Genomic DNA, 23533 nt, shown 5'->3' with positions numbered 1-23533 from the left:
GATAGCTGAAAGGACGGTGTACGTCCTTTCAAGATACCATGTGCCAAACGAAGCCCTTTTGGCAACTGCCATCATTATCTCCAGGCAGGCATTGCTGTTTGAAGGGTGACATCTCAGCCAGAAGGCAGAGGCTGAGCTCCTCTTGTTGCACCAGCTCCCAAAAGAAGCCAAGAAAGGGAGCTGGAACAACAAACCACCCCCATGCCCAGGAAAGCGTTCTTCATGACAGAAGGCTAGAAAATGACCCAACATCCTTGTGGCCCAGAACCACTCTAGAAAATCACTGTTCCATAAAAAAGAGAAACGCATGGGAAGTTCCAAGGAGAGGCAATGCCCATGGCCAGTGTACTTGAGAGACGGCCTGACCGCTCCGGGGAAGACACGCACCGACGGAACCCCTTGGGAAACAGCAGTGATAGTCCTCACCATCGTAAGGGTTTCCTCTGGGGACAACCTGCCCTGGGCACCACACGAGGGAGCAGACCGGCTTCTCTTCCTCTGCCCCCACACCATTCACTCATGAAGGCAGCTCAGGTGTTCTCATGCCCTGCCTGCCTGCCTGCCTGGCTCATCCGTGAGCTGTGACCACCTCCAGGGTAGGACTCCACCTTTTCCTCTCTGTGTACCGTGAATCTGCACACAGTGGGCTTTCAGAACCTTAGGAGACTTGAGCCATTCCCGCTCGAGCCAGAACCCTCCCCAGGAAGGAAAACAGCTGTGGAGTCATTTTGGCCCCAGCACTGGTTCCGAAAGCCTGGCGGCTCCTACAGCCTCTACGGTGTGAAGAGGGAGGTCCCTTTTGACAGAGCTTTCCGGCTCTCAGATCTAAGCTGTTGTTTCACTGTCAGCTGTGTCTTCCGTTGCAGCCAGGTGGGCCACGCTGCTCCAAAGGAGCTCACAAGCTGAGTTTCAAGGGAGGACAGGGATGGCTACAACGTGCTGCAAACTGAGTGAGGGTCCCCACAATCCTCAGCAAAGGTCTGTGGTGTGCAAGTGGGGAGTAGAGGGCCCCCAAGTTCCAAAGGAAGGGAGGTAGTCGGGAGCTAAAGCCCTTGGCTGCTGTGGTAGCAGCTGCAGATGGCAGCTCGTCCACAGTGCACTTCGAATGAGGTCATATGAGCGGGACTCTGGAAATGGCTCCGAAATCAAGAGAAAGGGGTCAGGGTATGTGGGAATCCGGCGGGGGTGGGGGGTGGATGAAGGAAGGTGTCCCTCCTCTCTCCAGTGCAATTTGGTTTGGTGAGTCTCAAAGCTACCAGATGGCACTTCCCAAGTCAGGCCCCCACAGGAATCAGGGTGGGCTGCCTGCCTCGGCCCCTGCCACAGGGACAAGCCACACCATTGGCCTCCCTGAGCTCCAATGGCCGGATCTGGGGGGTCCTGTCTGGGTGTACACCTCCTTGCTGTGGCCAAGTTCCCCCCTTCTCTGAGCACCAGCTTCATCCTCTCGAATGAGGACATCGATTGCTACCTTGGCACGTTACTCTCTTCATCCTCTGAAGGCTCATTAGGCTTATCCTACAATTACTAGCTGGCCCGAAGAGATATCTCCTGAATCCAGATTAACCTGGAGTCTCCCAGGCTCATCTGGCATGTCTTCCCTGAAGTCTGCCAAAACCCACACCCTTGCATTTCCAGGGACTCCCCTTAGCCAGCTGGGCAGAAAACCCAGCATGCTTCAATCAAGCTGACAGAAAAGTGGGAGAGGACTCACGGGCAGACGGCTTCCCTCAGGTCTCGGGTGGAGCTCTGGGACCACAGCAGCAACGGGCCATCCCAGGCCCTGGGCTCAGCAGCGCCCTCATTCTCAGGCCGGCGGCTCTGCCCTGAGGGGAGCAGGAACGTCACCAACTGCCGCAGGCGGACCTCAAGCCCCTCCCACTGCTGGAGCCTGACCTGCCCCGGCCCCACCCCTTCCCCTACCCCAGCAGGACGAGAGCTCGTCTTCCCCTGGCTTCCAGCGGGAGGCCCGGCCCTGGGCCCCGATTGGGCACTGCCCCAGCCCGGAGCCAATCACAGTGGCCAGGGAGGTGGAACGCACCGATTGGCCAGGGCCAGGTCATGTGACCATACTCCCCAGGAAACTCAAATATTACCAAGGTTCCCTAAGAAACCAATGAACAAAATTATCCAGTAAAGGCAAACCGTACTTTTTAATGAGGCCAATGTCACAGAAAAAAAAAAAAATGCTCCACAGTAAACTGCTCAAGGAAGCTACTAAATAAACTTTCAGAAAAGTGTAGTAGGTTTTTTTTTTTTAAATAGGGTGACGGAGAGATATACCTTTCCCATCTATGTGAATTTAGGTTTAAACTAGATTTCCCTTGGCTGTTATATAAGACAAAAAAACCCACATCACCCTCTTTCACTCCCCCCCACCCCCAAAAAGTGTTTTAATCTATTGAATTTTTGTGTCCTCAGTTGTGTCTGATTCACGGCAACTCACGAACTCTACACAGCCAGGCTCTTCCGTCCATGGAATTCAGGGCAATTTTTTCTGTCCCAGTAAATGCCCACCCTGGGTGATCCAAAGGCAAGGGCTCAGAGGCTCCTGAGAGACTAACTAACTCCTTTCAGCTGAGCACAGAGCTGGCTCCTCACTGGGATGCCTGTGGCCTGGGGCTCCCAGAGGGGAGAGCAGCACTCGCCCCACCGTGTGGTCACTGCTGGAAGTGCAGGCTGCTCCTCACTCCCCCTTGACAGTGTCCCTGAGGGCAGAACAGTGTGAATCGAATCAAGGTGGAAATGCAAACTCCAATGCAACCAACCTTCCCACAAGGTCTCCAAAACCACTCAGGAACAGGGAATTGGAAACTGCAGGGGATGACATGAATGGAGATGGAGACTTGACACCTTACACCGAGTTCACTTCCAGTTATCCCTAGACAAACTTTCCATGAAAACTTGTCACAAATCTAGAACAATGAGCAGAAACCGGACACGTGCTTTGAGTCTTCACACACAAAACTAAAAGGCAGTCCACAAAAAAAACCCAGAGAATACAGTGGACTTTGCAAAATCAAAGATATCTACTGTGGGAAAGACCTCATGACAAAAGCAAAAGACAGGTCATACATCGCGAGACGAATGAGTGGAAACACAAAGCTTATCAAGGATGTGTCTCCAAACAGACAAAGAACGCCAACACAACAAGCCTGTGAAAACTAGGGAAAGGTCTGAAGGGACACCAGACGGAGGAAGACACACACAGAGTATCCCGGATGATGTCCAGCACTGAGGGCCTGAAGAAACAACAGTCTAGTTGCACCCCCTCAGGCCTGTGTGACCGTGGATGAGGCCTCTGTTTCCCGGTGGCTCTGAGACATGGACAGGGAGGAAGGGGAAGAGAAGTCACTTGCATTTCTAATACTCACAGCAAAGTCTTCCAATGAGAAGGGAATTATCACCCCCACTGACAATGCCATTCACTGAAGTGATACCCACGAGTCCATCTACCCCAGAAGGGAAGGATGGACCTGTTCTCACAAAACGGCGAGAGATGGAAGGAGGAAGATCAAGCCCACACCAATCACTGGAAAGAGAAGCTGTGCTCAGGGCTTGAAAGAATTCCTATTGGGAAAATCATGTCACAGCCCCACATGGCAATCCACAGCTTCCATGCTATTCCTCCCAAAATGCCAATGCATTTTCGCACCGAACAAAGAATTGCAAAGGGGGTACGGAAACAGAAAGGAGCCTACATTGTCAATACAATCCGACGAAAAAGCCCCGATACGGACATCCAAGGTTGTGTGAAAGGAAATTAGACGACCAAACTAGGATCCTCAGGAGAGTATCGGAGAAGGCAATGGCGACCCACTCCAGTACTCTTGCCTGGAAAATGTCCTGGACGGAGGAGCCTGGTAGGCTGCAGGCCATGGGGTCATGCAGAGTCAGACACGACTGAAGTGACTTAGCCGCAGCAGCAGCAGCAGCAGGACAGTATGCTATTGGGAATACAACAACACACACAGATCCAGATCGATGGAATATAGTTGAGGGTCCAGAAACAAACCCCAGCATCCATGGTCAACTCATCTCTGACACAGACGGGGAGAATATCCAAATGGGAACAGGAAAGCCTCTTCAATCAATGTCCATGGGAAAACCAGACAGCTACATCTGAAGAACGCTATTGGTTTTGATCTCATACCACCTCAATATCGGGGAAAAACCTCACCCTAAAGACTGATGTCATGAGATAGCTAGAAAGAAGCGTAGGTCAAAGGCTCCTTAACATCAGAGTCTCCTTGCCATTTGCTGGGCGGAGGTCGAAATGGGTCTCTTCAAGTAAGGGAAAGAGGTAAACGAAGTACACCACGGGGTTTCCATCCAATGGAACCTCTTCACAACAGAGAAGCTAAGCATTCACAAATGCAAAAGATAGGAAACGGAACACGAGAGACTCCTTGCAAGTGGTGTATCTGAGAAGGGGTTCATATGGAAAGAGGAAGAATGCACAGCACTCAGATTCCAAGAAACACCACCACCACCCTTGACCCTTCCCCCATGACCAACTCTGACCTAAAGCCTTTCTCTCCCTCTAACCTATCCCTAAAACATAACCCTCATCTAATCATATACATGTGCATCCCTAGCATCCATCCATCCATCCACACACGAGAGAGAAAGAGGAAGACACAGACGGAATTGAGAAAGGAAAAGAGAGGGACACAGCCAGAGAGAGACACGGAACCAAAGAGAGGAAAGGAGTCGATGGTCCAGACTTTTCCTCAATCTGTCTCGAAGGTAGAAGCAATGACAGCGCCCTTCCACCCCAGAAGGGGGAAAAGGACGGAAGGTTTGGAGAGGAAAAGACAAGAACGCAGGGAGCCAGTAGAAGCTCAGCCACCCGCAGAAGCCGAGCTGGGACACTTCAACAGAATCTCAATGGAAACAGAGGACCAGAAAGTTGGCTAATCTTTTCTATAAGAGAGGGAGACCTTCGAGTCTTCCTTTCGGTCCTCCAACTTGGATGCGGGGTCTCAAAACAGTCAGGAGGGGGAGTGCCTTTTCCTGGGTACCACGGCGCATCCAGGCCTCGTTCTGCCCCATTCTGTGCTGTGCCAGCCCTGGATGGAATCTTTCTTTCTGAAGTCTCAGCGCACGAGCTCCACGTGATATCGGCCCCAGGTGGAAAGGCATGGAGCTGCTCGTAGGCCGACAGGCCTAGGAAGCAGATGGGAGAATGACCCCCACTCTGCAGATGGAGAGACTGGGGAAACCCTGAGGGGCATATGGTTGTCAAGGGCCACACCACTTATGAGAAGAAGGAGCCTGGTCTGAGAGCAGCATGGTCCTCGGAGCTCAGGCCCTGGCTGAACCCAGGCCTCCCCAGGGCTGTGGGCTGGGCCGTGTGGGTGTCACTGTGCCTGCACATGGCCTAAGGGGGGTGATCGAGCAGTCAGAAACCCAGAGATTCCCTTGGGAAGTTTTGGGGAAGGGACCTCAGCACGAACCCCAGGAGATGATGTCACCTGCCGGCAACAGAACCCAACAGAACCCGCAATCCGGGTATCCAGGCCTCCAGAGCGGAGAGGAGCCCCCAGCCAGATCACTTGCTGCCAAGATGTTCTGCTGTTTGCCCCTGCCCAGAGGCCGGGGCCTCAGGAGAGCTCACAGGCAGTGTGCGTGGGCACCCTGTCGACGTTGGCTCAGGACACCCCCGAGAGGCCTCTGGCCCTTTGCCCGGAGAAACAGAAAGGTAACACGGGGAGCCCCAGGCCGGGCCAGGCCACCTCTCCCATGCCACCCGGAAACACCGGGTCCTTTGCCTGTGTGTGGGGATGCGGGTTCCTCGGGCTGTGTCCCCCTCAAGGAAGCCCAGGCGGATGTGGGGTCAGAAGCCTGTGGACAAGTTGTGTCCACACCCCAGGGGAGAGCAGGCTGGGCGGGATGGGGAGAGTGTGGGCAGCGCCGGCCCGCCAGGCTGACCTCACACCCTCAGATGGGTCTCTTTCCTCCCGGGTGGGGATCTGAGCAGACACACGTCTCTGACCCTTCTGGGAAGAGAAGTTCGAGCAGGCAGAAGCAGCGGCTCCACTGGCCAGGCCCAGCTCGGAAAACTCCCAGCATGGCTGGCTGACGGTCACTGTCGTTGCAGAGCTTCCCACGTGATGAGGCCGAGGACGGGGACACCCCATCCAGCTCCCAGAGGGAGGGGTCGGAGCACCACCCGCCCGCCCGTGAGGCCCAGTGCAGGCTCCAGGTCAGCGTGCCCACGGAGGCATCAGCCCCACCGGGGGAGACGCGGAGGTGGGGAAGGCCTGCTGCCGAGACACCGCCCAGGATACAGCCGGCGGCCCAGTCTGAGGCTGCCACGGAGCTCAGCACACCCGGCTCCGACCCAGAGTCCAGAGAACCCCGGCCTCTGAGGCACCAGGAGGACCTGGAGCCCAGCACGCCAGAGCACAGAGGTGAGGACGCTGGGGCTGGTGCACGGGAGTGTGTGGGGAGGGGTGCTGAGCTACACAGGGACGAGTCCCCGAAAGCTGCTGCTGGGCCTGCAGCAAGCGCTGGCCTCACACCCCCCGCCCCCCATCTTGCACACTTCAGTCCCAAAAGACATCTGACGCTGGGTATTCTTTGGGAACCTCTTGGAAGGTTTCTGTCCCGGGGTACGCACATGCCAAGGCTGGCCTGTGGGCAAACTTTGCTTCTCCCCCAACTCTAGCACTGGCCTCCAACTGGAACCAGGCTCCACTTCCCAGACCTGTCCCTAAAGAGGTGGTGGCTCCAGGTGCAGGACCCAGGGATCCACCGAGGGCAGATGGAGAACCGAGACTTGCCCTCGCAGAGACACCAGGCCAGCTGGGTACTGGCCAGCACACCGGGCAGATCGGATCTCCGTGCCTGCAGGACCCCCAGCCCCAGGCACCCCCTGGGTGAGATGATGTCCCACCCCCTCAGCGAGAACCTCCACCTCCACGTGCACCTCTACCTGCTCGGGCTTTGGCAAGAGAACCCGAGGCAGAGGAGGAGTCACCGCCTCGGCAGGGAGAGCCTGCCCTGGCTCCCGCGCAACACCCAGATGCCCACGATCACTCACCCAGCCCTGCAGGGAGAAAGAGCCCCCGCTCTGGACAGAGACCCAGAGCCCTTGCCGGAAACACCACGTCCAGGGGAGCGGTCGGCTCTGCAGCCTCCATCCCTGTCTGCTCACCGTGGATGCCGGCAACTCGGTCTGCCCCCAGGGGACATGGAGTTCCTTTCCCCTGAACTGCTTTGCATTTGGTTTCTTTCCACCTTTCTGGTGATGTTTTATTTTTTGTATGGTTTCCTGTATTTTTGTTTTTTAAGTTGGGATTAGTAAACTTTTTCATCATTGTTGCAATCTGGGATCACTGTTGTGTAACTCTGGTGATACTGTGTTACCATCACCACTTTGTAGTTTCAGACCCGTTCGATCTTTATGCCCCACCCCCCAACAAAGCCTGGATTCAAGGCAAGCACGCCCTGTTCATCCCTCCCCCCGATCCTGAACACAATTTCATCTTTTCTTTCTGCATTCCTTCCTATATTCTTGGTGTCCCCAAACAATGACTCTCAGTGAAATGACTGAAGGAGTGTTTTTCGGACTCTCCACCTATTGTAAGACTCCATTGGAGAGTTCTCATTTTTATGTCATTTGAACTAGCCTTTGATAGCTGAAAGGACGGTGTACGTCCTTTCAAGATACCATGTGCCAAACGAAGCCCTTTTGGCAACTGCCATCATTATCTCCAGGCAGGCATTGCTGTTTGAAGGGTGACATCTCAGCCAGAAGGCAGAGGCTGAGCTCCTCTTGTTGCACCAGCTCCCAAAAGAAGCCAAGAAAGGGAGCTGGAACAACAAACCACCCCCATGCCCAGGAAAGCGTTCTTCATGACAGAAGGCTAGAAAATGACCCAACATCCTTGTGGCCCAGAACCACTCTAGAAAATCACTGTTCCATAAAAAAGAGAAACACATGGGAAGTTCCAAGGAGAGGCAATGCCCATGGCCAGTGTACTTGAGAGACGGCCTGACCGCTCCGGGGAAGACACGCACCGACGGAACCCCTTGGGAAACAGCAGTGATAGTCCTCACCGTCGTAAGGGTTTCCTCTGGGGACAACCTGCCCTGGGCACCACACGAGGGAGCAGACCGGCTTCTCTTCCTCTGCCCCCACACCATTCACTCATGAAGGCAGCTCAGGTGTTCTCATGCCCTGCCTGCCTGCCTGCCTGGCTCATCCGTGAGCTGTGACCACCTCCAGGGTAGGACTCCACCTTTTCCTCTCTGTGTACCGTGAATCTGCACACAGTGGGCTTTCAGAACCTTAGGAGACTTGAGCCATTCCCGCTCGAGCCAGAACCCTCCCCAGGAAGGAAAACAGCTGTGGAGTCATTTTGGCCCCAGCACTGGTTCCGAAAGCCTGGCGGCTCCTACAGCCTCTACGGTGTGAAGAGGGAGGTCCCTTTTGACAGAGCTTTCCGGCTCTCAGATCTAAGCTGTTGTTTCACTGTCAGCTGTGTCTTCCGTTGCAGCCAGGTGGGCCACGCTGCTCCAAAGGAGCTCACAAGCTGAGTTTCAAGGGAGGACAGGGATGGCTACAACGTGCTGCAAACTGAGTGAGGGTCCCCACAATCCTCAGCAAAGGTCTGTGGTGTGCAAGTGGGGAGTAGAGGGCCCCCAAGTTCCAAAGGAAGGGAGGTAGTCGGGAGCTAAAGCCCTTGGCTGCTGTGGTAGCAGCTGCAGATGGCAGCTCGTCCACAGTGCACTTCGAATGAGGTCATATGAGCGGGACTCTGGAAATGGCTCCGAAATCAAGAGAAAGGGGTCAGGGTATGTGGGAATCCGGCGGGGGTGGGGGGTGGATGAAGGAAGGTGTCCCTCCTCTCTCCAGTGCAATTTGGTTTGGTGAGTCTCAAAGCTACCAGATGGCACTTCCCAAGTCAGGCCCCCGCAGGAATCAGGGTGGGCTGCCTGCCTCGGCCCCTGCCACAGGGACAAGCCACACCAGTGGCCTCCCTGAGCTCCAATGGCCGGATCTGGGGGGTCCTGTCTGGGTGCACACCTCCTTGCTGTGGCCAAGTTCCCCCCTTCTCTGAGCACCAGCTTCATCCTCTCGAATGAGGACATCGATTGCTACCTTGGCACGTTACTCTCTTCATCCTCTGAAGGCTCATTAGGCTTATCCTACAATTACTAGCTGGCCCGAAGAGATATCTCCTGAATCCAGATTAACCTGGAGTCTCCCAGGCTCATCTGGCATGTCTTCCCTGAAGTCTGCCAAAACCCACACCCTTGCATTTCCAGGGACTCCCCTTAGCCAGCTGGGCAGAAAACCCAGCATGCTTCAAACAAGCTGACAGACAAGTGGGAGAGGACTCACGGGCAGACGGCTTCCCTCAGGTCTCGGGTGGAGCTCTGGGACCACAGCAGCAACGGGCCATCCCAGGCCCTGGGCTCAGCAGCGCCCTCATTCTCAGGCCGGCGGCTCTGCCCTGAGGGGAGCAGGAACGTCACCAACTGCCGCAGGCGGACCTCAAGCCCCTCCCACTGCTGGAGCCTGACCTGCCCCGGCCCCACCCCTTCCCCTACCCCAGCAGGACGAGAGCTCGTCTTCCCCTGGCTTCCAACGGGAGGCCCGGCCCTGGGCCCCGATTGGGCACTGCCCCAGCCCGGAGCCAATCACAGTGGCCAGGGAGGTGGAACGCACCGATTGGCCAGGGCCAGGTCATGTGACCATACTCCCCAGGAAACTCAAATATTACCAAGGTTCCCTAAGAAACCAATGAACAAAATTATCCAGTAAAGGCAAACCGTACTTTTTAATGAGGCCAATGTCACAGAAAAAAAAAAAAAAATGCTCCACAGTAAACTGCTCAAGGAAGCTACTAAATAAACTTTCAGAAAAGTTTAGTAGGTTTTTTTTTTTTAAATAGGGTGACGGAGAGATATACCTTTCCCATCTATGTGAATTTAGGTTTAAACTAGATTTCCCTTGGCTGTTATATAAGACAAAAAAACCCACATCACCCTCTTTCACTCCCCCCCACCCCCAAAAAGTGTTTTAATCTATTGAATTTTTGTGTCCTCAGTTGTGTCTGATTCACGGCAACTCACGAACTCTACACAGCCAGGCTCTTCCGTCCATGGAATTCAGGGCAATTTTTTCTGTCCCAGTAAATGCCCACCCTGGGTGATCCAAAGGCAAGGGCTCAGAGGCTCCTGAGAGACTAACTAACTCCTTTCAGCTGAGCACAGAGCTGGCTCCTCACTGGGATGCCTGTGGCCTGGGGCTCCCAGAGGGGAGAGCAGCACTCGCCCCACCGTGTGGTCACTGCTGGAAGTGCAGGCTGCTCCTCACTCCCCCTTGACAGTGTCCCTGAGGGCAGAACAGTGTGAATCGAATCAAGGTGGAAATGCAAACTCCAATGCAACCAACCTTCCCACAAGGTCTCCAAAACCACTCAGGAACAGGGAATTGGAAACTGCAGGGGATGACATGAATGGAGATGGAGACTTGACACCTTACACCGAGTTCACTTCCAGTTATCCCTAGACAAACTTTCCATGAAAACTTGTCACAAATCTAGAAGAACAATGAGCAGAAACCGGACACGTGCTTTGAGTCTTCACACACAAAACTAAAAGGCAGTCCACAAAAAAACCCCAGAGAATACAGTGGACTTTGCAAAATCAAAGATATCTACTGTGGGAAAGACCTCATGACAAAAGCAAAAGACAGGTCATACATCGCGAGACGAATGAGTGGAAACACAAAGCTTATCAAGGATGTGTCTCCAAACAGACAAAGAACGCCAACACAACAAGCCTGTGAAAACTAGGGAAAGGTCTGAAGGGACACCAGACGGAGGAAGACACACACAGAGTATCCCGGATGATGTCCAGCACTGAGGGCCTGAAGAAACAACAGTCTAGTTGCACCCCCTCAGGCCTGTGTGACCGTGGATGAGGCCTCTGTTTCCCGGTGGCTCTGAGACATGGACAGGGAGGAAGGGGAAGAGAAGTCACTTGCATTTCTAATACTCACAGCAAAGTCTTCCAATGAGAAGGGAATTATCACCCCCACTGACAATGCCATTCACTGAAGTGATACCCACGAGTCCATCTACCCCAGAAGGGAAGGATGGACCTGTTCTCACAAAACGGCGAGAGATGGAAGGAGGAAGATCAAGCCCACACCAATCACTGGAAAGAGAAGCTGTGCTCAGGGCTTGAAAGAATTCCTATTGGGAAAATCATGTCACAGCCCCACATGGCAATCCACAGCTTCCATGCTATTCCTCCCAAAATGCCAATGCATTTTCGCACCGAACAAAGAATTGCAAAGGGGGTACGGAAACAGAAAGGAGCCTACATTGTCAATACAATCCGACGAAAAAGCCCCGATACGGACATCCAAGGTTGTGTGAAAGGAAATTAGACGACCAAACTAGGATCCTCAGGAGAGTATCGGAGAAGGCAATGGCGACCCACTCCAGTACTCTTGCCTGGAAAATGTCCTGGACGGAGGAGCCTGGTAGGCTGCAGGCCATGGGGTCATGCAGAGTCAGACACGACTGAAGTGACTTAGCCGCAGCAGCAGCAGCAGCAGGACAGTATGCTATTGGGAATACAACAACACACACAGATCCAGATCGATGGAATAAAGTTGAGGGTCCAGAAACAAACCCCAGCATCCATGGTCAACTCATCTCTGACACAGACGGGGAGAATATCCAAATGGGAACAGGAAAGCCTCTTCAATCAATGTCCATGGGAAAACCAGACAGCTACATCTGAAGAACGCTATTGGTTTTGATCTCATACCACCTCAATATCGGGGAAAAACCTCACCCTAAAGACTGATGTCATGAGATAGCTAGAAAGAAGCGTAGGTCAAAGGCTCCTTAACATCAGAGTCTCCTTGCCATTTGCTGGGCGGAGGTCGAAATGGGTCTCTTCAAGTAAGGGAAAGAGGTAAACGAAGTACACCACTGGGTTTCCATCCAATGGAACCTCTTCACAACAGAGAAGCTAAGCATTCACAAATGCAAAAGATAGGAAACGGAACACGAGAGACTCCTTGCAAGTGGTGTATCTGAGAAGGGGTTCATATGGAAAGAGACGAAGAATGCACAGCACTCAGATTCCAAGAAACACCACCACCACCCTTGACCCTTCCCCCATGACCAACTCTGACCTAAAGCCTTTCTCTCCCTCTAACCTATCCCTAAAACATAACCCTCATCTAATCATATACATGTGCATCCCTAGCATCCATCCATCCATCCACACACGAGAGAGAAAGAGGAAGACACAGACGGAATTGAGAAAGGAAAAGAGAGGGACACAGCCAGAGAGAGACACGGAACCAAAGAGAGGAAAGGAGTCGATGGTCCAGACTTTTCCTCAATCTGTCTCGAAGGTAGAAGCAATGACAGCGCCCTTCCACCCCAGAAGGGGGAAAAGGACGGAAGGTTTGGAGAGGAAAAGACAAGAACGCAGGGAGCCAGTAGAAGCTCAGCCACCCGCAGAAGCCGAGCTGGGACACTTCAACAGAATCTCAATGGAAACAGAGGACCAGAAAGTTGGCTACTCTTTTCTATAAGAGAGGGAGACCTTCGAGTCTTCCTTTCGGTCCTCCAAATTGGATGCGGGGTCTCAAAACAGTCAGGAGGGGGAGTGCCTTTTCCTGGGTACCACGGCACATCCAGGCCTCGTTCTGCCCCATTCTGTGCTGTGCCAGCCCTGGATGGAATCTTTCTTTCTGAAGTCTCAGTGCACGAGCTCCACGTGATATCGGCCCCAGGTGGAAAGGCATGGAGCTGCTCGTAGGCCGACAGGCCTAGGAAGCAGATGGGAGAATGACCCCCACTCTGCAGATGGAGAGACTGGGGAAACCCTGAGGGGCATATGGTTGTCAAGGGCCACACCACTTATGAGAAGAAGGAGCCTGGTCTGAGAGCAGCATGGTCCTCGGAGCTCAGGCCCTGGCTGAACCCAGGCCTCCCCAGGGCTGTGGGCTGGGCCGTGTGGGTGTCACTGTGCCTGCACATGGCCTAAGGGGGGTGATCGAGCAGTCAGAAACCCAGAGATTCCCTTGGGAAGTTTTGGGGAAGGGACCTCAGCACGAACCCCAGGAGATGATGTCACCTGCCGGCAACAGAACCCAACAGAACCCGCAATCCGGGTATCCAGGCCTCCAGAGCGGAGAGGAGCCCCCAGCCAGATCACTTGCTGCCAAGATGTTCTGCTGTTTGACCCTGCCCAGAGGCCGGGGCCTCAGGAGAGCTCACAGGCAGTGTGCGTGGGCACCCTGTCGACGTTGGCTCAGGACACCCCCGAGAGGCCTCTGGCCCTTTGCCCGGAGAAACAGAAAGGTAACACGGGGAGCCCCAGGCCGGGCCAGGCCACCTCTCCCATGCCACCCGGAAACACCGGGTCCTTTGCCTGTGTGTGGGGATGCGGGTTTCTCGGGCTGTGTCCCCCTCAAGGAAGCCCAGGCGGATGTGGGGTCAGAAGCCTGTGGACAAGTTGTGTCCACACCCCAGGGGAGAGCAGGCTGGGCGGGATGGGGAGAGTGTGGGCAGCGCCGGCCCGCCAGGCTGACCTCACACCCTCAGATGGGTCTCTTTCCTCCCGGGTGGGGATCTGAGCAGACACACGTCTCTGACCCTTCTGGGAAGAGAAGTTCGAGCAGGCAGAAGCAGCGGCTCCACTGGCCAGGCCCAGCTCGGAAAACTCCCAGCATGGCTGGCTGACGGTCACTGTCGTTGCAGAGCTTCCCACGTGATGAGGCCGAGGACGGGGACACCCCATCCAGCTCCCAGAGGGAGGGGTCGGAGCACCACCCGCCCGCCCGTGAGGCCCAGTGCAGGCTCCAGGTCAGCGTGCCCACGGAGGCATCAGCCCCACCGGGGGAGACGCGGAGGTGGGGAAGGCCTGCTGCTGAGACACCGCCCAGGATACAGCCGGCGGCCCAGTCTGAGGCTGCCATGGAGCTCAGCACACCCGGCTCCGACCCAGAGTCCAGAGAACCCCGGCCTCTGAGGCACCAGGAGGACCTGGAGCCCAGCACGCCAGAGCACAGAGGTGAGGACGCTGGGGCTGGTGCACGGGAGTGTGTGGGGAGGGGTGCTGAGCTACACAGGGACGAGTCCCCGAAAGCTGCTGCTGGGCCTGCAGCAAGCGCTGGCCTCACACCCCCCGCCCCCCATCTTGCACACTTCAGTCCCAAAAGACATCTGACGCTGGGTATTCTTTGGGAACCTCTTGGAAGGTTTCTGTCCCGGGGTACGCACATGCCAAGGCTGGCCTGTGGGCAAACCTTGCTTCTCCCCCAACTCTAGCACTGGCCTCCAACTGGAACCAGGCTCCACTTCCCAGACCTGTCCCTAAAGAGGTGGTGGCTCCAGGTGCAGGACCCAGGGATCCACCGAGGGCAGATGGAGAAGCGAGACTTGCCCTCGCAGAGACACCAGGCCAGCAGGGTACTGGCCAGCACACCGGGCAGATCGGATCTCCGTGCCTGCAGGACCCCCAGCCCCAGGCACTGATGTCCCACCCCCTCAGCGAGAACCTCCACCTCCACGTGCACCTCTACCTGCTCGGGCTTTGGCAAGAGAACCCGAGGCAGAGGAGGAGTCACCGCCTCGGCAGGGAGAGCCTGCCCTGGCTCCCGCGCAACACCCAGATGCCCACGATCACTCACCCAGCCCTGCAGGGAGAAAGAGCCCCCGCTCTGGACAGAGACCCAGAGCCCTTGCCGGAAACACCACGTCCAGGGGAGCGGTCGGCTCTGCAGCCTCCATCCCTGTCTGCTCACCGTGGATGCCGGCAACTCGGTCTGCCCCCAGGGGACATGGAGTTCCTTTCCCCTGAACTGCTTTGCATTTGGTTTCTTTCCACCTTTCTGGTGATGTTTTATTTTTTGTATGGTTTCCTGTATTTTTGTTGGTTAAGTTGGGATTAGTAAACTTTTTCATCATTGTTGCAATCTGGGATCACTGTTGTGTAACTCTGGTGATACTGTGTTACCATCACCACTTTGTAGTTTCAGACCCGTTCGATCTTTATGCCCCACCCCCCAACAAAGCCTGGATTCAAGGCAAGCACGCCCTGTTCATCCCTCCCCCCGATCCTGAACACAATTTCATCTTTTCTTTCTGCATTCCTTCCTATATTCTTGGTGTCCCCAATCAATGACTCTCAGTGAAATGACTGAAGGAGTGTTTTTCGGACTCTCCACCTACTGTAAGACTCCATTGGAGAGTTCTCATTTTTATGTCATTTGAACTAGCCTTTGATAGCTGAAAGGACGGTGTACGTCCTTTCAAGATACCATGTGCCAAACGAAGCCCTTTTGGCAACTGCCATCATTATCTCCAGGCAGGCATTGCTGTTTGAAGGGTGACATCTCAGCCAGAAGGCAGAGGCTGAGCTCCTCTTGTTGCACCAGCTCCCAAAAGAAGCCAAGAAAGGGAGCTGGAACAACAAACCACCCCCATGCCCAGGAAAGCGTTCTTCATGACAGAAGGCTAGAAAATGACCCAACATCCTTGTGGCCCAGAACCACTCTACAAAATCACTGTTCCATAAAAAAGAGAAACACATGGGAAGTTCCAAGGAGAGGCAATGCCCATGGCCAGTGTACCTGAGAGACGGCCTGACCGCTCCGGGGAAGACACGCACCGACGGAACCCCTTGGGAAACAGCAGTGATAGTCCTCACCGTCGTAAGGGTTTCCTCTGGGGACAACCTGCCCTGGGCACCACACGAGGGAGCAGACCGGCTTCTCTTCCTCTGCCCCCACACCATTCACTCATGAAGGCAGCTCAGGTGTTCTCATGCCCTGCCTGCCTGCCTGCCTGGCTCATCCGTGAGCTGTGACCACCTCCAGGGTAGGACTCCACCTTTTCCTCTCTGTGTACCGTGAATCTGCACACAGTGGGCTTTCAGAACCTTAGGAGACTTGAGCCATTCCCGCTCGAGCCAGAACCCTCCCCAGGAAGGAAAACAGCTGTGGAGTCATTTTGGCCCCAGCACTGGTTCCGAAAGCCTGGCGGCTCCTACAGCCTCTACGGTGTGAAGAGGGAGGTCCCTTTTGACAGAGCTTTCCGGCTCTCAGATCTAAGCTGTTGTTTCACTGTCAGCTGTGTCTTCCGTTGCAGCCAGGTGGGCCACGCTGCTCCAAAGGAGCTCACAAGCTGAGTTTCAAGGGAGGACAGGGATGGCTACAACGTGCTGCAAACTGAGTGAGGGTCCCCACAATCCTCAGCAAAGGTCTGTGGTGTGCAAGTGGGGAGTAGAGGGCCCCCAAGTTCCAAAGGAAGGGAGGTAGTCGGGAGCTAAAGCCCTTGGCTGCTGTGGTAGCAGCTGCAGATGGCAGCTCGTCCACAGTGCACTTCGAATGAGGTCATATGAGCGGGACTCTGGAAATGGCTCCGAAATCAAGAGAAAGGGGTCAGGGTATGTGGGAATCCGGCGGGGGTGGGGGGTGGATGAAGGAAGGTGTCCCTCCTCTCTCCAGTGCAATTTGGTTTGGTGAGTCTCAAAGCTACCAGATGGCACTTCCCAAGTCAGGTCCCCGCAGGAATCAGGGTGGGCTGCCTGCCTCGGCCCCTGCCACAGGGACAAGCCACACCAGTGGCCTCCCTGAGCTCCAATGGCCGGATCTGGGGGGTCCTGTCTGGGTGCACACCTCCTTGCTGTGGCCAAGTTCCCCCCTTCTCTGAGCACCAGCTTCATCCTCTCGAATGAGGACATCGATTGCTACCTTGGCACGTTACTCTCTTCATCCTCTGAAGGCTCATTAGGCTTATCCTACAATTACTAGCTGGCCCGAAGAGATATCTCCTGAATCCAGATTAACCTGGAGTCTCCCAGGCTCATCTGGCATGTCTTCCCTGAAGTCTGCCAAAACCCACACCCTTGCATTTCCAGGGACTCCCCTTAGCCAGCTGGGCAGAAAACCCAGCATGCTTCAAACAAGCTGACAGACAAGTGGGAGAGGACTCACGGGCAGACGGCTTCCCTCAGGTCTCGGGTGGAGCTCTGGGACCACAGCAGCAACGGGCCATCCCAGCCCCTGGGCTCAGCAGCGCCCTCATTCTCAGGCCGGCGGCTCTGCCCTGAGGGGAGCAGGAACGTCACCAACTGCCGCAGGAGGACCTCAAGCCCCTCCCACTGCTGGAGCCTGACCTGCCCCGGCCCCACCCCTTCCCCTACCCCAGCAGGACGAGAGCTCGTCTTCCCCTGGCTTCCAACGGGAGGCCCGGCCCTGGGCCCCGATTGGGCACTGCCCCAGCCCGGAGCCAATCACAGTGGCCAGGGAGGTGGAACGCACCGATTGGCCAGGGCCAGGTCATGTGACCATACTCCCCAGGAAACTCAAATATTACCAAGGTTCCCTAAGAAACCAATGAACAAAATTATCCAGTAAAGGCAAACCGTACTTTTTAATGAGGCCAATGTCACAGAAAAAAAAAAAAAAATGCTCCACAGTAAACTGCTCAAGGAAGCTACTAAATAAACTTTCAGAAAAGTTTAGTAGGTTTTTTTTTTTTAAATAGGGTGACGGAGAGATATACCTTTCCCATCTATGTGAATTTAGGTTTAAACTAGATTTCCCTTGGCTGTTATATAAGACAAAAAAACCCACATCACCCTCTTTCACTCCCCCCCACCCCCAAAAAGTGTTTTAATCTATTGAATTTTTGTGTCCTCAGTTGTGTCTGATTCACGGCAACTCACGAACTCTACACAGCCAGGCTCTTCCGTCCATGGAATTCAGGGCAATTTTTTCTGTCCCAGTAAATGCCCACCCTGGGTGATCCAAAGGCAAGGGCTCAGAGGCTCCTGAGAGACTAACTAACTCCTTTCAGCTGAGCACAGAGCTGGCTCCTCACTGGGATGCCTGTGGCCTGGGGCTCCCAGAGGGGAGAGCAGCACTCGCCCCACCGTGTGGTCACTGCTGGAAGTGCAGGCTGCTCCTCACTCCCCCTTGACAGTGTCCCTGAGGGCAGAACAGTGTGAATCGAATCAAGGTGGAAATGCAAACTCCAATGCAACCAACCTTCCCACAAGGTCTCCAAAACCACTCAGGAACAGGGAATTGGAAACTGCAGGGGATGACATGAATGGAGATGGAGACTTGACACCTTACACCGAGTTCACTTCCAGTTATCCCTAGACAAACTTTCCATGAAAACTTGTCACAAATCTAGAAGAACAATGAGCAGAAACCGGACACGTGCTTTGAGTCTTCACACACAAAACTAAAAGGCAGTCCACAAAAAAAACCCAGAGAATACAGTGGACTTTGCAAAATCAAAGATATCTACTGTGGGAAAGACCTCATGACAAAAGCAAAAGACAGGTCATACATCGCGAGACGAATGAGTGGAAACACAAAGCTTATCAAGGATGTGTCTCCAAACAGACAAAGAACGCCAACACAACAAGCCTGTGAAAACTAGGGAAAGGTCTGAAGGGACACCAGACGGAGGAAGACACACACAGAGTATCCCGGATGATGTCCAGCACTGAGGGCCTGAAGAAACAACAGTCTAGTTGCACCCCCTCAGGCCTGTGTGACCGTGGATGAGGCCTCTGTTTCCCGGTGGCTCTGAGACATGGACAGGGAGGAAGGGGAAGAGAAGTCACTTGCATTTCTAATACTCACAGCAAAGTCTTCCAATGAGAAGGGAATTATCACCCCCACTGCCAATGCCATTCACTGAAGTGATACCCACGAGTCCATCTACCCCAGAAGGGAAGGATGGACCTGTTCTCACAAAACGGCGAGAGATGGAAGGAGGAAGATCAAGCCCACACCAATCACTGGAAAGAGAAGCTGTGCTCAGGGCTTGAAAGAATTCCTATTGGGAAAATCATGTCACAGCCCCACATGGCAATCCACAGCTTCCATGCTATTCCTCCCAAAATGCCAATGCATTTTCGCACCGAACAAAGAATTGCAAAGGGGGTACGGAAACAGAAAGGAGCCTACATTGTCAATACAATCCGACGAAAAAGCCCCGATACGGACATCCAAGGTTGTGTGAAAGGAAATTAGACGACCAAACTAGGATCCTCAGGAGAGTATCGGAGAAGGCAATGGCGACCCACTCCAGTACTCTTGCCTGGAAAATGTCCTGGACGGAGGAGCCTGGTAGGCTGCAGGCCATGGGGTCATGCAGAGTCAGACACGACTGAAGTGACTTAGCCGCAGCAGCAGCAGCAGGACAGTATGCTATTGGGAATACAACAACACACACAGATCCAGATCGATGGAATAAAGTTGAGGGTCCAGAAACAAACCCCAGCATCCATGGTCAACTCATCTCTGACACAGATGGGGAGAATATCCAAATGGGAACAGGAAAGCCTCTTCAATCAATGTCCATGGGAAAACCAGACAGCTACATCTGAAGAACGCTATTGGTTTTGATCTCATACCACCTCAATATCGGGGAAAAACCTCACCCTAAAGACTGATGTCATGAGATAGCTAGAAAGAAGCGTAGGTCAAAGGCTCCTTAACATCAGAGTCTCCTTGCCATTTGCTGGGCGGAGGTCGAAATGGGTCTCTTCAAGTAAGGGAAAGAGGTAAACGAAGTACACCACTGGGTTTCCATCCAATGGAACCTCTTCACAACAGAGAAGCTAAGCATTCACAAATGCAAAAGATAGGAAACGGAACACGAGAGACTCCTTGCAAGTGGTGTATCTGAGAAGGGGTTCATATGGAAAGAGACGAAGAATGCACATCACTCAGATTCCAAGAAACACCACCACCACCCTTGACCCTTCCCCCATGACCAACTCTGACCTAAAGCCTTTCTCTCCCTCTAACCTATCCCTAAAACATAACCCTCATCTAATCATATACATGTGCATCCCTAGCATCCATCCATCCATCCACACACGAGAGAGAAAGAGGAAGACACAGACGGAATTGAGAAAGGAAAAGAGAGGGACACAGCCAGAGAGAGACACGGAACCAAAGAGAGGAAAGGAGTCGATGGTCCAGACTTTTCCTCAATCTGTCTCGAAGGTAGAAGCAATGACAGCGCCCTTCCACCCCAGAAGGGGGAAAAGGACGGAAGGTTTGGAGAGGAAAAGACAAGAACGCAGGGAGCCAGTAGAAGCTCAGCCACCCGCAGAAGCCGAGCTGGGACACTTCAACAGAATCTCAATGGAAACAGAGGACCAGAAAGTTGGCTACTCTTTTCTATAAGAGAGGGAGACCTTCGAGTCTTCCTTTCGGTCCTCCAACTTGGATGCGGGGTCTCAAAACAGTCAGGAGGGGGAGTGCCTTTTCCTGGGTACCACGGCGCATCCAGGCCTCGTTCTGCCCCATTCTGTGCTGTGCCAGCCCTGGATGGAATCTTTCTTTCTGAAGTCTCAGCGCACGAGCTCCACGTGATATCGGCCCCAGGTGGAAAGGCATGGAGCTGCTCGTAGGCCGACAGGCCTAGGAAGCAGATGGGAGAATGACCCCCACTCTGCAGATGGAGAGACTGGGGAAACCCTGAGGGGCATATGGTTGTCAAGGGCCACACCACTTATGAGAAGAAGGAGCCTGGTCTGAGAGCAGCATGGTCCTCGGAGCTCAGGCCCTGGCTGAACCCAGGCCTCCCCAGGGCTGTGGGCTGGGCCGTGTGGGTGTCACTGTGCCTGCACATGGCCTAAGGGGGGTGATCGAGCAGTCAGAAACCCAGAGATTCCCTTGGGAAGTTTTGGGGAAGGGACCTCAGCACGAACCCCAGGAGATGATGTCACCTGCCGGCAACAGAACCCAACAGAACCCGCAATCCGGGTATCCAGGCCTCCAGAGCGGAGAGGAGCCCCCAGCCAGATCACTTGCTGCCAAGATGTTCTGCTGTTTGACCCTGCCCAGAGGCCGGGGCCTCAGGAGAGCTCACAGGCAGTGTGCGTGGGCACCCTGTCGACGTTGGCTCAGGACACCCCCGAGAGGCCTCTGGCCCTTTGCCCGGAGAAACAGAAAGGTAACACGGGGAGCCCCAGGCCGGGCCAGGCCACCTCTCCTGTGCCACCCGGAAACACCGGGTCCTTTGCCTGTGTGTGGGGATGCGGGTTTCTCGGGCTGTGTCCCCCTCAAGGAAGCCCAGGCGGATGTGGGGTCAGAAGCCTGTGGACAAGTTGTGTCCACACCCCAGGGGAGAGCAGGCTGGGCGGGATGGGGAGAGTGTGGGCAGCGCCGGCCCGCCAGGCTGACCTCACACCCTCAGATGGGTCTCTTTCTTCCCGGGTGGGGATCTGAGCAGACACACGTCTCTGACCCTTCTGGGAAGAGAAGTTCGAGCAGGCAGAAGCAGCGGCTCCACTGGCCAGGCCCAGCTCGGAAAACTCCCAGCATGGCTGGCTGACGGTCACTGTCGTTGCAGAGCTTCCCACGTGATGAGGCCGAGGACGGGGACACCCCATCCAGCTCCCAGAGGGAGGGGTCGGAGCACCACCCGCCCACCCGTGAGGCCCAGTGCAGGCTCCAGGTCAGCGTGCCCACGGAGGCATCAGCCCCACCGGGGGAGACGCGGAGGTGGGGAAGGCCTGCTGCCGAGACACCGCCCAGGATACAGCCGGCGGCCCAGTCTGAGGCTGCCACGGAGCTCAGCACACCCGGCTCCGACCCAGAGTCCAGAGAACCCCAGCCTCTGAGGCACCAGGAGGACCTGGAGCCCAGCACGCCAGAGCACAGAGGTGAGGACGCTGGGGCTGGTGCACGGGAGTGTGTGGGGAGGGGTGCTGAGCTACACAGGGACGAGTCCCCGAAAGCTGCTGCTGGGCCTGCAGCAAGCGCTGGCCTCACACCCCCCGCCCCCCATCTTGCACACTTCAGTCCCAAAAGACATCTGACGCTGGGTATTCTTTGGGAACCTCTTCGAAGGTTTCTGTCCCGGGGTACGCACATGCCAAGGCTGGCCTGTGGGCAAACTTTGCTTCTCCCCCAACTCTAGCACTGGCCTCCAACTGGAACCAGGCTCCACTTCCCAGACCTGTCCCTAAAGAGGTGGTGGCTCCAGGTGCAGGACCCAGGGATCCACCGAGGGCAGATGGAGAACCGAGACTTGCCCTCGCAGAGACACCAGGCCAGCTGGGTACTGGCCAGCACACCGGGCAGATCGGATCTCCGTGCCTGCAGGACCCCCAGCCCCAGGCACTGATGTCCCACCCCCTCAGCGAGAACCTCCACCTCCACGTGCACCTCTACCTGCTCGGGCTTTGGCAAGAGAACCCGAGGCAGAGGAGGAGTCACCGCCTCGGCAGGGAGAGCCTGCCCTGGCTCCCGCGCAACACCCAGATGCCCACAATCACTCACCCAGCCCTGCAGGGAGAAAGAGCCCCCGCTCTGGACAGAGACCCAGAGCCCTTGCTGGAAACACCACGTCCAGGGGAGCGGTCGGCTCTGCAGCCTCCATCCCTGTCTGCTCACCGTGGATGCCGGCAACTCGGTCTGCCCCCAGGGGACATGGAGTTCCTTTCCCCTGAACTGCTTTGCATTTGGTTTCTTTCCACCTTTCTGGTGATGTTTTATTTTTTGTATGGTTTCCTGTATTTTTGTTGGTTAAGTTGGGATTAGTAAACTTTTTCATCATTGTTGCAATCTGGGATCACTGTTGTGTAACTCTGGTGATACTGTGTTACCATCACCACTTTGTAGTTTCAGACCCGTTCGATCTTTATGCCCCACCCCCCAACAAAGCCTGGATTCAAGGCAAGCACGCCCTGTTCATCCCTCCCCCCGATCCTGAACACAATTTCATCTTTTCTTTCTGCATTCCTTCCTATATTCTTGGTGTCCCCAATCAATGACTCTCAGTGAAATGACTGAAGGAGTGTTTTTCGGACTCTCCCCCTACTGTAAGACTCCATTGGAGAGTTCTCATTTTTATGTCATTTGAACTAGCCTTTGATAGCTGAAAGGACGGTGTACGTCCTTTCAAGATACCATGTGCCAAACGAAGCCCTTTTGGCAACTGCCATCATTATCTCCAGGCAGGCATTGCTGTTTGAAGGGTGACATCTCAGCCAGAAGGCAGAGGCTGAGCTCCTCTTGTTGCACCAGCTCCCAAAAGAAGCCAAGAAAGGGAGCTGGAACAACAAACCACCCCCATGCCCAGGAAAGCGTTCTTCATGACAGAAGGCTAGAAAATGACCCAACATCCTTGTGGCCCAGAACCACTCTAGAAAATCACTGTTCCATAAAAAAGAGAAACACATGGGAAGTTCCAAGGAGAGGCAATGCCCATGGCCAGTGTACTTGAGAGACGGCCTGACCGCTCCGGGGAAGACACGCACCGACGGAACCCCTTGGGAAACAGCAGTGATAGTCCTCACCGTCGTAAGGGTTTCCTCTGGGGACAACCTGCCCTGGGCACCACACGAGGGAGCAGACCGGCTTCTCTTCCTCTGCCCCCACACCATTCACTCATGAAGGCAGCTCAGGTGTTCTCATGCCCTGCCTGCCTGCCTGCCTGGCTCATCCGTGAGCTGTGACCACCTCCAGGGTAGGACTCCACCTTTTCCTCTCTGTGTA

At 54.8% G+C, this 23533-nt stretch overlaps 3 protein-coding genes and 1 long non-coding RNA gene across 5 annotated transcripts in view; 3 read left to right on the top strand and 1 right to left on the bottom strand.

The window, feature by feature from the left end:
* Positions 1–2138: 2138 nt before the first annotated feature.
* LOC145527770 (uncharacterized) lies at positions 2139–7333 on the top strand. Its single transcript, XM_081545842.1, has 3 exons — positions 2139–5704; positions 6104–6416; positions 6674–7333. Exons 1-3 carry the CDS (start codon positions 5294–5296, stop codon positions 6886–6888), a joined length of 939 nt encoding a protein of 312 aa, XP_081401968.1. The 5' UTR covers positions 2139–5293; the 3' UTR covers positions 6889–7333.
* Positions 7285–23533, bottom strand: part of LOC145527776 (uncharacterized) — a 681763-nt gene continuing 665514 nt past the window's right edge. Inside the window, exons 88-89 of the long non-coding RNA XR_014069857.1 lie at positions 16991–17102; positions 7285–9467 (exon numbers count right to left, since the gene is read on the bottom strand). This is a non-coding gene — a long non-coding RNA (uncharacterized LOC145527776). The remainder of the gene's footprint in view (positions 9468–16990; positions 17103–23533) is intronic.
* Positions 12739–23533, top strand: part of LOC145527693 (uncharacterized) — a 147333-nt gene continuing 136538 nt past the window's right edge. Inside the window, exons 1-3 of one of the 2 annotated variants that reach the window (XM_081545750.1) lie at positions 12739–13352; positions 13752–14064; positions 14322–21171. In XM_081545750.1, the coding sequence (XP_081401876.1) occupies positions 12942–13352; positions 13752–14064; positions 14322–14944 (1347 nt within the window). In that variant the 5' untranslated portion in view covers positions 12739–12941 and the 3' untranslated portion in view covers positions 14945–21171. Of the gene's footprint in view, positions 13353–13751; positions 14065–14321; positions 21172–23533 lie in introns of those variants that run through there. The other variant, XM_081545751.1, reaches the window with a different exon arrangement.
* On the top strand, positions 20807–22600 carry LOC145527747 (uncharacterized). The gene is made up of 3 exons (XM_081545815.1): positions 20807–20984; positions 21384–21696; positions 21954–22600. The coding sequence occupies exons 1-3, from the start codon at positions 20850–20852 to the stop codon at positions 22574–22576; spliced, it is 1071 nt and encodes a 356-aa protein (XP_081401941.1). The 5' UTR covers positions 20807–20849; the 3' UTR covers positions 22577–22600.

The sequence above is a fragment of the Giraffa tippelskirchi genome, chromosome 11 (genome assembly GCF_054371585.1).
Source record: "Giraffa tippelskirchi isolate mGirTip1 chromosome 11, T2T-mGirTip1v1.2.pri, whole genome shotgun sequence".
NCBI classification, from domain to species: domain Eukaryota; kingdom Metazoa; phylum Chordata; class Mammalia; order Artiodactyla; family Giraffidae; genus Giraffa; species Giraffa tippelskirchi.
The sequence above is the reverse complement of the archived record's forward strand: the minus strand, read 5'-3'. Positions and strand labels throughout refer to the sequence as shown.

What these genes read in the sequence shown, in the direction of transcription:
- LOC145527770 (XM_081545842.1), top strand. Translation starts at nt 5,294, where the DNA reads ATGGTCCTCGGAGCTCAGGCCCTGGCTGAACCCAGGCCTCCCCAGGGC. An exon ending in TTGCCCGGAGAAACAGAAAG is followed by an intron (nt 5,705 to 6,103) that starts GTAACACGGGGA and finishes CTGTCGTTGCAG; the next exon opens with AGCTTCCCACGTGATGAGGC. An exon ending in CAGCACGCCAGAGCACAGAG is followed by an intron (nt 6,417 to 6,673) that starts GTGAGGACGCTG and finishes CCCCAACTCTAG; the next exon opens with CACTGGCCTCCAACTGGAAC.
- LOC145527747 (XM_081545815.1), top strand. Translation starts at nt 20,850, where the DNA reads ATGTTCTGCTGTTTGACCCTGCCCAGAGGCCGGGGCCTCAGGAGAGCT. An exon ending in TTGCCCGGAGAAACAGAAAG is followed by an intron (nt 20,985 to 21,383) that starts GTAACACGGGGA and finishes CTGTCGTTGCAG; the next exon opens with AGCTTCCCACGTGATGAGGC. An exon ending in CAGCACGCCAGAGCACAGAG is followed by an intron (nt 21,697 to 21,953) that starts GTGAGGACGCTG and finishes CCCCAACTCTAG; the next exon opens with CACTGGCCTCCAACTGGAAC.